The 17,573-nt window shown below is 44.8% G+C and overlaps 2 protein-coding genes across 2 annotated transcripts in view; one reads left to right on the plus strand and one right to left on the minus strand.

Annotated features, from left to right (window-relative positions):
- dock1 (dedicator of cytokinesis 1) overlaps window positions 1-17,573 on the plus strand; it is a 187,177-nt gene that overhangs the window by 72,836 nt on the left and 96,768 nt on the right. The window contains exons 26-27 of the mRNA XM_008285509.1: window positions 2,051-2,178; window positions 5,964-6,059. Of these exons, the coding sequence (XP_008283731.1) occupies window positions 2,051-2,178; window positions 5,964-6,059 (224 nt within the window). The remainder of the gene's footprint in view (window positions 1-2,050; window positions 2,179-5,963; window positions 6,060-17,573) is intronic.
- Window positions 12,552-17,573, minus strand: part of insyn2a (inhibitory synaptic factor 2A) — a 20,541-nt gene continuing 15,519 nt past the window's right edge. The window contains exon 3 of the mRNA XM_008285508.1: window positions 12,552-12,735. Coding sequence (XP_008283730.1) covers window positions 12,552-12,735 — 184 coding nt within the window. The remainder of the gene's footprint in view (window positions 12,736-17,573) is intronic.

The following is a 17,573-nucleotide window of genomic DNA, read 5'->3' on the forward strand; positions in this document are numbered from 1 at the left end:
AATGCCTGAGACGCCTGAAATGAAATTCTGCTGGAGTTTTACTGTACAAAGCATTCAGTGGCACATTATTAAAAAGCCTCTTCGTGGCCTCTGTGTTGTGGTTAATTCCTGTAATACCCAAACAGCTCCTGACACATTCACTGCAGTCAAAGGTGTGGCTTTGTTTTTTTTTCTTTCTCCTGTTGGAACCAAAGTATCGACCCTTTCATCCCCCGTCTTCATGGATTCACTGCTCATTTTGTGTCGGTTGGGTTTTTTGTTTGACACCTCTGGGTATAGTTCACCAAGAGGTCACCTGAGTTCATGCTACTCGTTATTCGTTACATCTTCGCTGTTTATCATTTGGCCTTGAGCGGTATTGGCAAATCGGCAAAGCTTTACGCCCGCTTTGTGTGTGTGTGTGTGTGTGTGTTTTGATGAGTAATGAAGTTAAATTTTTATCTCGTCCCAGCTGAATGGCTTATTAAAGCTGCAGCGTCGTCTGTTGTACCAAAGAGCGTGTATTGATTCTGAATTAAAATCCATGGCTGGCTCGGCCGTTGAGGAGCAGTGGTGGTGTCTCTCCACCTTGTCATTATAAAGATTATCATTCGAGGAGCACCATTGTTCCCCGACTCCGCTGCAATATGGTGATGATTCCACTCGCTGTACTGCTATTTCGTTCTTGTTTTTATCTTTACAGATGACATTGATATCAATACTCTGACTGCATGGCTTTGCACCGCCTGGTAGCGATTTAGAAGAGCTCAATTGTTAATATTCTCTCTTTTCTTTATTTTCTATCAGAAAGGTTATCCATTTTTACTGATGCTTATTAGATGTGTCGACTGAAAGCTGCAGTTTGATTGCTCTTCACTCCATAAATCTATTAAATATTCACATAACCTTCTCACTTAAACACCCCCGGCTTCTAATTAAACCAAAATAGCTCCAGTGTTTGTCTGTTCTCTTTACGTATGGCTCCCACACATGCCTACACGACACCACTAAGATTGAAATCAGAAAGGTTTATTTTGAAGAAGCTACCTGAGTTATCGCTGCTGTCCTCCATGTTCAAATCGCCAAACAAACTCTCTGCTCTGTGCATGTGGAGCTTCACTTTTTGATGCTACCGTTGTGAAAGAGAGCTGCTCTGACTTGCTGTTCGTGCACAGGGCCGCCGATTTTTGTCATTTTCAGTCATTTAAACTCTTGTTTTGTCTATTAAACATCCATCCATTATCTATACACCTTAATCCTCACTAGGGTCAGGGGGGGCTGGAGTCTATCCCAGCTGACTCAGGGTGAAGGCAGGTTCACCTGGACAGGTAACCAGTCTATCACAGGGCTACACTTAGAGACAGACAACCACATTCACACCTACGGACAATTTAGAATCACCAATTAACCTCAGCATGTTTCTGGACTGTGGGAGGAAGCCGGAGAACCCGGAGAGAACCCACGCTGCACGGGGAGAACATGGAGACTCCACGCAGAAAGATCCTGGGTGCCCCCACCGGGACGCGAACCGGCAACCTTCTAGCTGCGAGGCAACAGTGCTAACCACTGCGCCACCTTGCAGCCCCTATTAAACATGTTTTATCTTTTCAAAATAAAAGCGGTTCAACACCTACATCTACAGCTGGGAACCACTCTGTCAGTAGTTATTTTTTTCCTGCTGTGATTAACAGGTACTGCAGCGGTCGATAATATTGGGTAGGGATCAATTTGATCAGATTTTTCCACACTAATGTCATTAGCTGGTTTGGTAATTATTCCTCTCTCCTTACCTGATGCTGATTGGCTGCTCTCTTTTTGTTCTGACAGTCGTGTTATTGTTCTGTAACTACTCCGAGGGATTTTGGGAGCTTTTAGCGCGGCCATTTTAATTAATAACTTCACTATGTACGTTGTTTTAATTTAATCTTCGGAGATGCCACTAATAAGCGGCGCGCATCTGCGTTCGGAGTGTGTCGGGAGCATATGCCGCTCTGCTTTGTGCCATCTATCATCTGCTCCGTGTCTTCAGCGCCGTCGTCAAAATGTGTGTGTTTTGCTGGCGTCCCCGCAGATTGCCGCGAGATCCTCCTGCCGCTGATGACGGACCAGCTGAAGTTCCACCTGGAGAAGCGGGAGGAGCCGAAGGCTTGCTGCCAGCTGCTCAGTGACATCCTGGAGGTGCTTTACAGGAAGGATGTGGTGAGGAACACAATCTCCAGCTTTATGTGCTTTCATTTCCCTCTGGGACACAAACAGCATAACAAGGTAATCCAAGAGTACCTCCATTAAAAAAAAAAGAACACACATTTCCGACTGCGGTTATTTTACTGATGCTACTAATCAGTGTGCTGTTCTCAATTTGTTTTATTGCCGTACATGGCCTGAAAGGAGCACGTTTTATGACAGTGTTAATTTACTAACTCGTAGGGTTGGCTGTGTGCAGTAATTCAGCGCTCAGGGTTGCTAGAGGCCATCTTCAACACAATCATTGTTCTCCAAGAACACGATGATGAGCTCTGCTTCACCCTGTGGTGCTTCAAAGCCAGAGTACCTCACAGCGATGTGGTCTACGTGGTGATGAGCGGTTATTGTCAGCGTTAGTCACAGAGACGGTCAGACAGCCAGTCCAAGCTAAGCATCGCTCTGTATTGTTTGAAATTCTAAAGTCATAACTTCAGTAGTGTCAGTGAATAAACTAATAGTTTCTAGTAATCTATTATTATTATTATTATTTAAATTAGGTACGTAAATGCACAAAAATAGCCAAACAATAGTCCATAATCTATTCTCAGGGCCCAAGACGATGCCTTCAAATGGCTTGGATTGTCTTATCAACACTGTGAACTACCAATATATTCAGTTTCTATTGCAGACAAATGCAACATATTTTTATACCTGAGCAGGTGAAGCTGATATATGACTCAGGCCTTTACCACTTATACACATGTGTTTTTAATAACATAGTGTTTTCTATGTGTTTTGGGCTTTTGTTCGTATGCAAACACAGTTTTAGGTCAAAAATGACCTTTTGGAAAACTTTCCATTTACACATGAACGTACAGTTATTCTTCCACTACACTGAGTACAGATACACAGAGCTGTTTCTCCCATCCTTAATGCGCCATTCGTGGTTTTCAGGCTCGTGATTGGCCAAAATGGCTTTAGGTTTAGAGTTACATCACCGCCTGTATGTTTGACGCACTGGTGGTTTTGCATTTCCATGTGAACTTATTTTATTTAATTTTTTCCTGAGAACAAAGAGGGAGAATAATACCATGTATGCGTGGACTAGGCCCTAAAGCAGGGGTGTCGAATCCTGGTCCTCGAGGGCCACAATCCTGCACGTTTTAGATGTTTCCTTCTTCCAACACACCTGATTCAAATGATCAGGATCGTTATCAGACTTCTGCAGAGCTTCATGATGAGCTGATCATTTGAATCAGGTGTGTTGGAAGATGGAAACATCTAAAACGTGCAGGATTGTGGCCCTCGAGGACCGGAGTTCGACACCCCTGCCCTAAAGCACAAAAAAAAAAGAAAAAAAAAGAAGCCTTTTCATGCTTTCCATGTCTGCAAGAGGATGCATGACGCAAATTTCGTCATCCACCCAATTCTTGGACGACTGACCCTCTGTGGACGTCCTTGTGCAGCCCAGAGTTTGTGACTGTGCCAGAAAAACAACTGCAAAGCAAATGTTAGTGAGGAAGATGTGAGATTTATGTTCAATAGCTGAACGAGTTGTAATTGAAGCAGCTATTTTTAGACTTTAAAGGTGCTATGATTAAGCTTTTCTTTATCAACCGAACTCAAACACAGGAAGTCCTACTTTCTCCAGGAACCCTGTGCTTTGTTGACCCACTGTGCACTTCAGGAACAATCACATTAACACGGTGCTGCAGTGTAATTTATGGCCAGTCAATACATCCCTGCATGTTTTCCTGTGTTCGATAAGGCCAATGCATCCATCAGTGAAGAAAACAGATGCGCTCCTGTTGTAGTTTCAGTAGAACTGTTTGCTCTCTGGTTTAAAAGTCCTCAGCGGTTTATGCACATGAACTGGCCCGGATTCATTCAAATGTTGTCACCCTTCTATCAACTGAACCACTGGATTAATCAACTATTTGTTTTAGCACGAAAATGTTTCTGGTGTTTTTTAGCTGGAGTGCCCGTCTCCTCATGCACAGATGATAACTCACACACACACACACACACACTCAGAAACACTCAGCTGCTCTACGAGTGTGTTTCATCCTCTTCCATGCCCAGACTCCTGATGTCCTCCCTCAGGCCCTCTCAGACTCTCGTCATTGATCACCCCAGTCCAGCCTCCTACACTCCACTCTGCCAGGGATTATCCACCTCTTCCACTTGCTCTGGCTTTTACGCTACCTCTCTCGCCGTCTCTCAAATTGCTGCTTCCTCTTACAGTCTTACTCTGCCTTTCATATCTGTCATGCACATCAACCCAACCAAAGCTTTCCTCGACTTACGCAGAAATGAGCAGAGTGGGAAAAAAAAAACATAGCAGGGAAAACCTCTGTGGATATTTCTGTCTGCTTCTTTCAAGTCATCAAACAGTTTGGATCTTATTAGGACAAACAGTCTGATTGTACGTGTCCCTTTTAAACGGCTATATTCAAATGACTAAACAATTTTTGTAGGAGGTAAAGACGAGTCTGGATGTTTCTCTTTAAAAATAGTCTCTGGGAATCGTGGGTTTTCACCAAAGACGTGCGTCACACTCAAATCTGAAGCTCCCTCCTCAGATAGTTTATTCTCCCCGGTGCCCGTCTGTGAGTCTGTGCGCATATGCACAGACCGAGTTCTTCAACTGCAGAAAGAGCGGCGTAAATTATTGAAAGTTCGACTCTGCAGAGCTGCTCAGAGGAGTTCCCCCACAGACAGGTGGAGGCAGCAGGAAACAGGCCTCCGCTCAGCCAGAGCAACTAACAGGAAAGTCCGAGGTGAACGGTTCCGCTTACGACCAACCTGCCCCGGATGAAAGCTCAGAGTGCGTTAATCAGATTGGATGAGTCACGCTCAGAGTTCTGAGCTTGTGAAAAGCAGCTTGAACATTTGTTTTTTTTCTTTTAATCAACTGATAAAACAGATTTTTTTTGTTTTGCCACAAGCACAACAGTTATTCATTCATCAGTTATGAGAAACCTGTCAGTAGTCGGTTTGAAACTGGGTAGAATAGAAACAAACCCAAGTAGAACCATAGACTGTATAAAAGATGGACGTAGCTGCCGTGACGTCACCCGTTGGTTTCTGTAGTGAGAACATGAAGCCAGGGTTTTGCTACTTCCTGGTTGACATCTTGGATTTTTGGAGCCAACAATCGTGGGAGGGGGGCGGAGCCATAGGAGCAGTGATTGGTCAGATGGATTGAGAGGCGGGCCCTCTCTGCCCGCCCACATTTACCGCCTTCTGCTCGCTTCGTCTGTATGGTCGCTGCCGACTGTCAATCAAGCCAGCCACGCCCCTCGCCCCGCAAAATGTTGAGGATTTTTTAAAAATTCAGTTTTGATTTATTTTCAGATTGGCCACCTGATCTCTGGACTTGACCATGAAAACTAATAAGAACAAAATCCTGAGCTGTAGGAATGCAGTATTTGGTGATCTGTGATCATTTCTTTTCCAGTTCCAGTCTATGGGAGCCAGGGCTTTGTGGAGCCAGCAGCTAGTGGACGTAGTGATATTGCAGGTTTTTGACACTTCCGGGTTGGCTTCATTTTTCAGGGCCGGTTGCTACGTCCATCTTTTATACAGTCTATGAGTAGAACCAGGTGGTTTTTAATCAGTCTCTACATATGTTTTATGAAAGTAAAGACGGGATTCCCTCTAAACCTGTTTCAGTGAATTACTGACGATGTGACAGAATACAGCACGGCATCACAACATAAGTGCTGTAAAGTTGTTGTTTCAATATGTTCCTTTCCTTCCCTTCGTCTGTGTGCTGATATTTTTTATTTTTTTTGCAGGGTCCCACCCAGTGGCATGTGCAGATCATCATGGAGAAGCTGCTGAGGACGGTCAACAGGACGGTCATCTCCATGGGCCGGGACTCCCCCCACATCGTGAGTTTGATCCTCTGCAGGTTCTCGTTGTGTACCACGGTACACCACAGTCCTATCTCTGTTTTTACACACCCACACACGTCTATGCACCACAACCAGATTAGCTCCCACAGGCCCGCTGCAACTCCAGTTCCAGTCCAGAACTATCATTAAAGGTAAATTCTACCTTGGCAGGAATGCTTTCACACAACCTCAGTCTAAGAGCAGCTTTGATCTGCTCATATCTTTCTTCAGCCAGTTGTTTGTTTGCCGGTGTGTGTGTGTGTGTGTGTTGTTTGTATCTGTGGTTTACTTGTTTGTGTGCCTGATCCTCACTTATTAGTACATTTCTGATGCTCTGTGCTGTAATCTAATCACTGTGCTCCCCCCGCCGTCGCCGTTAGCATCCGTCTTCAAATCACTCTCTCAGCAAGAGCTTGGTGGCAATTAATGCACTTATCAGTCATCGTGCAAAATATGCCGTCTGCCTGACGTGCGTGACGAAGCCTTCATCCATTTTCATGAGTCCAAAAAAGTCCAGTTGAGGTCGCCTGTACGTTTCGAGTAATAAACATCACCCTCTGTGTTCGTTGACTGGTTCTGTTGATGCTCGTGCAGCGTGTCATGTGCTGACTTTGAAAGTCAATCTTGGGTAGTAAACATGTAATTTTTATGGAAGGGGATCCCTCTGAGAGCACTTAAAGGTACTTTTATGGCTCATTTAAAGCGATGAGGCGTTTTCTCTGGATTTGATAAATGTACATGAAGATGGAGAGTCAGCTGACTTAAACTGGTACCGCTGCTGGTTGGTGCGTCACCACATCTCCTCACATCTGGATTATTCGCTGTGTGTTTGTCAACCTCTCCATCTGGGGAGCAGCAGGCGACAGCGTCACCTGTTTAAATGGAGGCTTTTATTACCAGTAACTGAGCCACACCAGCAGAGAATGATTTAATAAAGCCCACAGTTATCACACTGTGATCATCCTCCGTGTTTGTGTGCATGTTGTGTCACAGTGATATAATACGTCCACAGCACTCGTCCGTCTGTCCCCTGTGTCCTCTTTCCTTTCCCTCTCCATGCTTCTTTCCTTTTCGGGTTGCAGACTGCAGAGACTCTGTTCCTTCTTTCTACGTCTCGCTCTGTCTGAAGGTGCTCCGGCAGTGCACCGAGCTAATCGGAAGCCCTCTGTTGTGTAACAGATCACTAGCGTGCATCATACTGAATAATGTAAAGCTAATGAAGCTGTGAGTTGAGCACAAGCTGCCCTGTTGGCTATTTTCTCCCAGCCAGCTGCCTGAAAAAAGGTGCCTGAAGGAGGTCTAGGACTCCCCCTTATCCTCCCTCTGTAGCTCTCCACTATGCTCATTGTTATGCCAGATTGAGACTCTCCATTGTCCTGGCTGGCTCATGGTCAACAAGTTTGGAAAGTGGACTCGGATAAAGGGATCGTACCTCGCTGGATATGTTGTCAGAACTTGGCTCGGCTCCCATTACAGCTCGCCCTCTGCTAATGTCGTGTTCCCTCTATTTTTCACTGCAGTGGGGTTCTTTTGATCATGTTCTTCAGACGTGGAACTTGCGTACCACTTTGTCTAAAAGGCTATCAAGATGAAGGCAGCGCACGCAGGTCTCCTCTCTGCTGTATTATACTAAGTGCATCCATTCCAGCGTCCCCCTGTGGTGCAGGTGAAATGGTGTTCTCTGCTTCCAGCTGCGGCCGCTGAATGGCGCCGAGGACGACCGGCCTCCTTTCCAGCTAATGAAACTACTCTCGCCGTGACCTCCTGCGGCCCTTGTTGAAACCGTCTACTTTGTATACAGCCGCCCTGTACACAGCCTGCTTTTATTGTCCCCGCTGACCCCTATCTTTTGTCAGCTGCTGACTCCGTAGCTAGCCAGCGCACTGTACTTGACATTTCTAATTACCTGAATAATATTTTGCATCAATGTGCACAGCGTCCTTTCTCGCAATAGAAGTTGGAGGTCATATCAAAGCCAATGGCTCTTTCTCTCCAACACTATGCATTATATAGCACTTGGAACAGAAGCTGCATCTGAAGTAGGTCCCTAAATCATTATTTAATGATCAATAAGGTTGATGTAAATTTTTAACAGCCATGAGACCCAGTTAGCGCCGCTGGAAGTGTTGTAGCTTTCTAATCAGAGGGCTGTTGTTGCCGCCTCTGGGTACCGCTGCCTACTCTGCAGGCACATAGCGCTGCTGCTGCTGCTGCTGCTGCTCACACAACACCGCAGCCAACCACCGACCTTGTTCTTCTGAGTGGCAGCCTCTTACATTTAGATTTATGCATTAACGTTCTACTCTGTCTCCCTCTCTCTTTTCTTTCTCCCCTCTCCTCTCTCTCCTGGCGGCGGCGGCGGCGGCGGTGGACACAGAATGTTGATGAGAATGATCAGAGTGACGACTTTGGGGGCGTTGGTTTTGTTGCGTGTTGTCACTGCAGTGCTACGCCTGTTAGCGACTTATACCACAGCACCGTCACACATTTGCATCGTTGGACATCCTTGCGGGCTGTGTCTTTATATTCATGTCCACCCTCACGCAGGTTGAAACGAGTCCTTGTGAATACATTTACATTAGGATTGTGGCAGAAACATTTTGGCTGTTCCTGCTGAAATTACCGGGTTCTACCTTGATGCCCTTGAATTACATTTGCTCTAATTTAAGCTCGTGGATGAGCCCTGCAGATACACATGAATAGGAGGCTGCAAATGGGGAAAAAAAAATCTGTGTATTATGCGCTAGTGCTCTACTTGTGATGTTGCATAATTTGTTTTGCGTCGTCAGCAAACACCTGAATGCAATTGTAGTATAACGGCGCGGGGTTTGAAACATCGCTAGACGGTGAGCTTATCTAATGACCCGTTGAACTTTTTTTGAACCGTGGTGTTTGAAGTGCGGCTCGTGGTGATGGTCGGCTGCAGTGCTCCACAGTTATCCTGATGATTTTCCTGCAGTGTGCAGAGGGAACGGAGTGGAAAGCTGCAGGGGAAGGACTCTGTGTTATTGATTGACAGTATGGGGCTGACCGGCTATTGGGGCTAGAGCTTTGCCTCTGCTGCATGCACTCACTGACCGAACACTGTACATCGCAACACTGCGCCTATTCAGATCTGTTTTGTTCCCCTCCTGTCCGTTTGGTTCTCTGCATCTCTCTCTCTCTTTATCTTTATATCTGTTTCTGTCCAAATATTTCTCTTAGCATCTCCTCTCATCCTTCTGTCTCCTCTCCCTCCCTCGCTCTCTTCCTCCCTCTCCTGCTGGCCAGACTGCTGCAGAGCTCTTACAGAAAAGAAGCATAGTGAGATATGGCACTGCATCATAATGCCTCAAACATGCACTTATCACTCGCTGCACCTCTTCCCTCCTCACCTGTGCTGAAACTTTGACCGAGGATCCCTTCGGGTTTCTTGACCCTGTCGCAATCCATGTCAGATGAGTGGCCGCTGTCAGCGCCGCGCGAAAACCGCTGTGACTCGCATGCTGATGCCGCCGCCGAACCACAGCGGACCGCGTTGAAAGGATGTAAGAGTGCAAGATGTTAAGCTGCACTGGGTGTCTTGTTTGTACCCTCAGTACTGTGGTGTAAACATCCACTCAAGGGAAGCCCTGTGGAGATTATCGTGCATTGGGTAAGAGGAGGAGGAGGAGGAGGAGTAGTGTTGCCCTCCAGCCACATTTGCTCCGTGCAGCTACGTGAGGGTGACTCTGCATCTCTGGGGGCATTTACTCAGCGCTTTGTCACAAGTTTACCTCGTGGGCGCTCTCCGTTACGGCTCCGCATTAACATCAGGCAGGTGCATGCACAGTGGGTGCATGGACTTGCCTGAAAGTCACAAACTGTATTACAGCGAGGAATGGACCGAGCAGCGAGTGTAAGCTTTGGATTAGAGCCGGTTTCCGAGGCAGGTTGACTTTGTGCACCAGACACCCTGTGCTGCTTATCCCTCCGCTGTATTCTGCCCTCGTGATGTGCCTCCCCCACGACATCAAAGAGATGCACGGCTGATTCTATTTCCCACCTTACCTCCTGCTTTTCATCACATAAGAGTCTTTTTTTTTTTTGCATACAGAATTTTCAAACCATGTGAGTGAAATTAGTTTTCAGCAGGTTGGTTCATTCAATTTACAAAGCCTACAGTATTTTCTCGCTTACTCCTAGCGCCACGTAGCCGTGCACGTAGTTTGCAATGTCTCTGAGAATTCTGCTGGAAAAGCAGAACGGTGGAATGAATTTTTCTGTGCAGCGTTCACAGCACTTAAAAAAAACATTTAAGACATTCAAAGGCGCTGCTTCTTTGCCGATACAGTGACGGTAATTCGCGGCGCTGAGCGCACAATCCAGGGCAAATATCGTCTAAACCATCTGCTATGGGCTAGATGTCATTAGAAGCAAGTGAGAAAAACACATTTTGTAATTTGCAGGAACCAATCCTTTAACCGGTGTTCGTCAGATAAAAATAAAAAAAAATCTGCTGGGCTGCTCGGGGCTCTGCAAATGAAAGTCAGTCTGCTCCAAATCTGGAGAGCTCTGGAGATGTCTGTTTTTATTTTTCATATTTTACATAATAAATATCTTTTTTTTTTTTTTCTTCTTTTTCTTAAAAAAAACTGTATAAAAGACACAGTATTGCACATATTAAATCAATTGCACTTCTTTAAGGTACAGATAAACGTCTAGTTCTCTCTCGATGCTACAGTATAACTAATGAGAGAAACCAACCCGGCATGTACAAGAACGATGAGCGACATGTGACCAACAGGATGCAGCGTGTTGGAGCGTGTGAAGGTCAAAGCCAGTGATAGCTAGCTGTCGGCTAGGTGCTGTTCCATCTATGCCCTTGAAACCACTTTGGCATATGTCTCGTCTTCTGGGGCAGTGTTTTTGGCTTTTCGAGTGACTTCGGTTTTGCGCTCCTGCAGGAGTTGTTAACTTAATCTTGTTTTCTTTTTTCGAGATATTGGCTGCTTTCCCACTCGTAAAATGGTATTAGCCCTATTCGATGATACACAACAGATATTTATATAGAGTAAATTCATGTATTGTTTTGGCTATACATAGTCTTTAAAACCCTGTATGGAGGAGCTACATGAGTTTTCACTTTACAGTCGAATGAATGCGAAGCGATGAGCAGGAGCTAATAATAATAATGATTCTAAAAAAAACAAAAAAAAGAAATAAAAGGACATTGGTTGTTCTCTTTAAAAAGTGTTTCTTGAAAAGCTACAAAATATCCTGCAAAATCCAAAGGGTTGTAAAAAGCATGCGAGGCTACACGCCTGCCACCCTGCATTAGAGGAGCCCTGGTTGTGATCTGAAGTGGCACATTCAGTCTTTCTGGCTTGGTTTCAGGAGCTATTGTGGTCTAGCTGATGCAGGATGCTGCAGCGATACAATCACGGATCTGTTGCCCCTCACGTGTGCTAAAAAAAACCAACTTGCTCCTGCGTGCGTGTCTCATCGTTTGCCTGCATGGATTCCTTCTGTTCTTTACATTGTGATTCGATGACCGTATGCACTGTGTGAGGTTAGTAAGAACTCTGATGCATGAAAAAGAATTAAGGATCAGAAATGATTAACATCCTTTGCAGTTCCCCCCACCCCCGTCGCTACAGCTCAAATAAATATATTCCACTAAACCTTAAAGTGAATGTATATAGATATATATTTATATAGAAAAAAGTACATTGACGTCTAACTTTGCAAATGTTATTAAGAAAATAAGTGTTATTTATTCATTCTTTACTTCAAAGTCAGTTGATTCAAGGAGACATTTTTAGCGATGGATAGAAAGTTGATCGTAGAACTCCGATAAACATCTTTTGTCCTTTTAGGTGTCTTCTTTAGATAGATATGAAAGTCTTGGGTGTGTCATGGTTAGTAGTCGGTGATCTACATGTGTGAGTTAATACTCAAAATAGTTCTTTTTAATTATTCTGGAGAAAAAAATGTATCCTGAACAGTGTTAATTGTGCTTTGCAGTACAGTGATATGCTGTTTATGGAGGCCTCAGAGCGTTATGGTTGAAATGCCAACCTCTCCGGGAGGCTGGGAAGAAAGACGAGAGTCCCGACAGGTGAATAGAAATGTGACGGACGCCGGACCGTTATCGCGGAACAGGACCCCGCAGACGCCGGCTAGAAAAATATATGCAAATAGACAGCGGGAAATCAAATTCGTCTTCTCACCTTGCCGATCTCCAAATATGTTTCCCTGGTGTAATTTCACACCCTGTTTGAAGAAATTAGTTCAAAATAACTCTGAATCCACACTCGTGTCCCGTTACGCATCCCGTCGTCTCTGGGAAGAGGTTCGGCATCCAGTGGTCGAGCTCTCCGTTAGTACTGGCTACCAGGTCTACAAAATCCAAGGAGATGTGAGAAAACAGAGGATGACGGATAAACCAAACAAATGTGGACGACCAGACGGATGATTAAATCCTGTGCATCGGTAGCGGAGGAGGGGGGAGGAGATGGCTCTGTGTTTTCACAGGAACCAAAGTTTCCAGCGAGCGTGCTTCTTGGAGTCAGCTTTGGACTTGCGTTTCGGGGTGGAGGTGAAGGCCTCCTGGGGGTAAGGCAGGGGGGGAAAGTGGGAGTCCTCCGTAGGACAAAGCCTCTTCATTAGCGGCTGTAGCTTGTCCTCCTGCTGCTTGAAGTCCAGTTCCACACTGCAGGGAGAGAAGCAGAAACACAACATCAGCGCAAACACGAGCCTGCATGCAGGTATGAACACGAGGGATGTTCACATCTCGCTGATGAAGGCGGTTTTTAACTTAAGCCCAATCTGCTGCAGCACAGGCGTCGTACGGGATGATTATTTTGGAGATGCCGCTTTTCAATCATTCTCTAAATAATCAACAGCGTTATCAATCGATATTTGACTAATTGATAACACATATTGAGCAGAATGGACATCCGACCTGTGCTCATGATGCTGTTTCAGTCAACACATTTATGACTTCAGTCAGCTCTGGTACACGTTCCTCTGGGGAAGCGATCCTTCTAAATCCTAAACACAGGAGCTCTGGCTGGAGGGCATTAAGCAGCACAGAGGGTGCTGTCATGGTGGCCAGCTGCTAAATACTTAGCAGACATGTTTATTTTCTTAATGCATCGTTGATATTTTTATTTCCAAGCATATAAAATGGATCAAATAGCTTTTATGTATTTAAGCTGTATGTTTTTTTTTTAAATTGAATTTGGACTCGGGTGCAGGGTGGCGCAGTGGTTAGCACTGTTGCCTCGCAGCAAGAAGGTCGCCGGTTCACGTCCCAGTGAGGACACCCGGGATCTTCCTGCGTGGAGTCTCCATGTTCCCCCCGTGCAGCGTGGGTTCTCTCCGGGTTCTCCGGCTTCCTCCCACAGTCCAGAAACATGCTGAGGTTAATTGGTGATTGTAAATTGTCCGTAGGTGTGAATGTGAGTGTGCTTGGTTGTCTGTCTCTAAGTGTAGCCCTGTGATAGACTGGTTACCTGTCCAGGTGAACCTGCCTTCACCCTGAGTCAGCTGGGATAGACTCCAGCCCCCCTGGTGAGGATGTAGCGGTGTATAGATGATGGATGGATGGAATTTGGAATCAGTATCAACAGACACCAAATATTCAATGATTTGGATCAACTTGGTGGCACAACAGCTTGATCAGGACGTCTTTAATTAACATGAACTCGTAATTTGTGCTACATAACACTCATACTGTGTCGTTTTGTTGGCATTAAGTGGAAAGCCTCTTTGTTTTCTGATTTCTGTGTCGTTTAACTGCTTTTAATGCAAACCTTCATGTGAATTCCAGGTTTATTGTGGAACATGTGCGTGAATAGCGATATTACAAGCAGCAGAGTGTTAAGTGTGGCGCTGTTGTGTCATTGTCCTTGGATAAAGGCCGTCGAGATGTCGCCTGTGGTGACTCCATCACTTGAGTGATACAGTTCAGGTACCACTTATTTTTGGTCCCTTCCTTTTTTTTCTTTCTTGGCTTTTCCATTATTTGGCTTTTATTTGATCTACTTTATCGTCTTCTTTTTTATTGACAGTGAAACCATGTTTTTCCTCCTCCGTGCTTCTTTTAAACTCGACATGTTTTGACTGCTGCGTTCCCCCTACAATCATTTTAAGCATCTACGTCGCGGCGTTCTCGCTCGACCTCTGAACCGGCAATCTGTCACCGCGCCGCTCAACCTGGTAAAGTGCCCTACATTTCTGGCTCGCTTCGTCTTTATTTCCCAGTAAAAAAAAAAAAAAAACTCACAATTTAGACCTCTTTTGATTGCATCTGGCTGCCCATTTTGGCCGCTGTCGTTTTTGTTATTTGCATTCTTATTGTGATTCATAGAGCGAGAGGGAAGTCCATTAGCGTCTCTCCCAGTGAGCAGCGCTCGGCCACTAGAGAGGGTGTTGCTCTGAAGATCATTTGCTTTGCTAAAACTGAGTTTAGAGCCCGGCTATTGATGTGATTCCTTGTGGGATTTCAGTTTGTATCACGCTGCCTTGATCCCTGCACAATATTACGGCGTCAGCAAAAGGCAGCGGGGATGCAGAATGATTTAATTTGTGGGATTTCTGTGCACACACACACACAAACACAAAGACTCGTCTTCCTCAGCGTTCCCCCGGAGCGCCGGAGGGATTTATCTGGGCCAGCCATCATTGTAATCCAACGCCCGCGCACATCTGACTGCTAGGTTCTGCTAAGTGAAACTCAGATTACAGCCTCAGCCGTGGTAAGTGTAGAGCGGCTGTAATCTGCTAAAGCTTCCTCCAGCCACTACCTAAAGTCAGGCTGAGAGTCTGACGGGCGGACTTACGCAACGGCGGCAGACTGGATGCTCCGATTTAGGCACATCTGTAATGACTTTTAGAGAATTTAAAATAGAAACCTGTTTTTAAAAACCCTGTTGACGATGATTAGTATTCCAAACGAGGGCGCAGATTATTCTGTCTGTTACGTCTCAGAGCACAATCAAACAGTCATTTCCATAAGCTCTGACGTCAAGCGTCACGGCGAAATTAGCCCGTTTCTATTATTGATACACTTGGCATCGATTGGCGCAGAACAAACACAAATATGACGGGTGGATGCTGGGTGCCGAACGGGACACAAGCTGAATATACCAGTCAATAAATGACTGGCTGTTAATTGGTGTGAACCCATGTGTGTGTGTGTGCAGGTACGTTTGACTGGCGGTGTGTATCGGTGCAGACGAGTAGCGACCTCTCAGCCTGGTTGATAAATAAACTGTGTTGTGGTGGTTTTGGTTCATAAGGGGCAGATGAGAGCGCCGACACAACTAAACGATAGAAAAGAGGGTTTTTGCAGCGTTGATGGTGCAACTAAAAGTGAACAAGTACCTCAATCCACATATTTTTGTTTTATTTGTCACCTGCGTTTTGTAAAAGCGCACAAAACTAAAAAGACAACATGAATCATTTGCAGCTCCCTTCGGTTTGCTGCTAAATTTCGTTCAGCCGTGTGCACGAGAAACGTCCGTCTTGTTTGGCTGGGAATTGCTTTTTGATCCTGAGGAAAAGAGATTTATCCAGAGCGCTCTCATTCATCTCAGTAAAACCTGCAAAATGCTATTTCGCTTTGAAGTCCACGGAAAGGTACAGTAATTCATACCTTAATATTATTTCACTTACGGATTACAGCAGCTGGCTTGAGTCAAACTATTGCAATTCCGACATAAAGAAAAAAAACTGAGCGGCCCGGATCTTGCCATTAAATGAGATCATATTACTCTTTTGGCTGCGTGTGACGTTTGAGGCCTTCTTGGCACCTGAACATCCCAGAATGTGGCCTTAAGTCAAGCTTCACCCATTTCTGAAGACTTTTAACGTCAAATTTGACCCATAAACAATCTACCTGAAGTGCCTCCAAAAGCTTTAAACTTGAGCTTTTATAATAATAACAGTCTGTCTTCTTTTCTGTCACTGGCTAACTTTTAGTGAATCCTTCTTGCTTGGATGCAATTTATTTATTTATTAATCTTTCGGTCAGGCCCAAGGGAACCGAACTACACGCAGCCCTCGGGCTCCCGTCGTGTAATAAGATCACGATGTCTTCTGATGTAGAACTCAAACCAACGTATTAAAACATAACACATGGGCTACACAATAATCAGGCTCTCGCGGCTCCAATAGCTGCATCAAAGAACGACGCGATCAATGGCTGCGTTTCCATCAGTAAATGAGAGCCATTGATGAAGCAGTGTGCCGAGCGTCTCACTGCCGCCTTTTTCATCTCTTAAAAAAAAAAAAGAAAAGCCTTCAGTTAATGCCGTGTAAAGGCACGGAGAGAAAAAGATCGCTTTTTTTGGGCATCTATGGGGAAGTACTGTAGCTTGATGCTGTGTCATTTTGTGTGGGATATTTTTTTTCTTTCTCAGTCAAACACACATAAATATAACAGTGACACACGAACGCACCGCAGCAGTGATAGGATTCTCCCCGCTCCTCACTATAAGCCTCTAATACTGCTGAGGCGGTTGTTGCTTACATCTATGGCCACAGGTTATTGCCCTGCGCGGACGTGCACCCGTTTAACCTGATTAAAAAGCCTTTTGTTTTATCGGCGCCATCGTTGGACATATTTTCTTTTTATGCTCTGTTAGGAGTTCTGCACGCTGTCAGTTCAAAGTGTGGCTTTGTCCAGCACTTTGCTTTGAGGATTAACTGTAGGTGAACTGAACTGTTTTGCAGCAGATTTTGGTGCAAAACATGATTACTGCTGCTAATGAACTGATTATTAAATATACTTCATAACCAAGTCTGTATATCTAAATTATGAGATAGGTTTATTGTCATTTCCATCTGAACTGATTCATTCATGTTTGGTTTAGTACACATTTAGCATTGTGCTAGACTTGCTATTGCTATCACACTGCCTGATTTTTTATTTTCCAACTTCTAGTCCTCAAGAGACACAACTTGAGGGAATTTCTCATATTTCATTCAGCTCCCCTGCACCCAAAAAAAGGCTTTTTTTTCCCCTCACATATAAGGTAGCACTTGTTTAATGCTGAAGGCGAGTTTACTTGTGTAGCACATTGCAAGTGCTTTACGTTAAACTGTCGTAGAAGCGTTTAACTTCAAATTGAAAGAACAGAAGATTTTTAAGATTTAAAGATCAAAAAAGCTAAACTGTGGAATATTTTAGTCCAGACAAGTTTCAAACCAGAATATTTGAAAGTGGTACATTAATTAAAAGCAATGAAAAGAAGATCAAGCTTTCATTTTTAAAAAAACGTCTCCTGATTTATAGGGAGCTGAATCCAGCAGAGAGTTTATGGCTAAAAGCTGTTTCACCGTGTTTGGTTTGAACTCTGGGCTCCACTAGCTGACCACTCCCTGTGGATCTGAAAGGCCCGCCAGGCTTCTGCTCAGTGAACATCTCTGGTATATTTTGTTATACAGAACCAGTAAGGCCGTAAATGCAATTCGATTTTTAACTAAAAGCCATGGATTTGAGAATCGGAGTGATGTGTTCCCTCCTCTTGGTGTCTGTCGGTC

This window comes from Stegastes partitus, unplaced genomic scaffold, assembly GCF_000690725.1.
Source record: "Stegastes partitus isolate 25-593 unplaced genomic scaffold, Stegastes_partitus-1.0.2 Scaffold405, whole genome shotgun sequence".
NCBI lineage: Eukaryota > Metazoa > Chordata > Actinopteri > Pomacentridae > Stegastes > Stegastes partitus.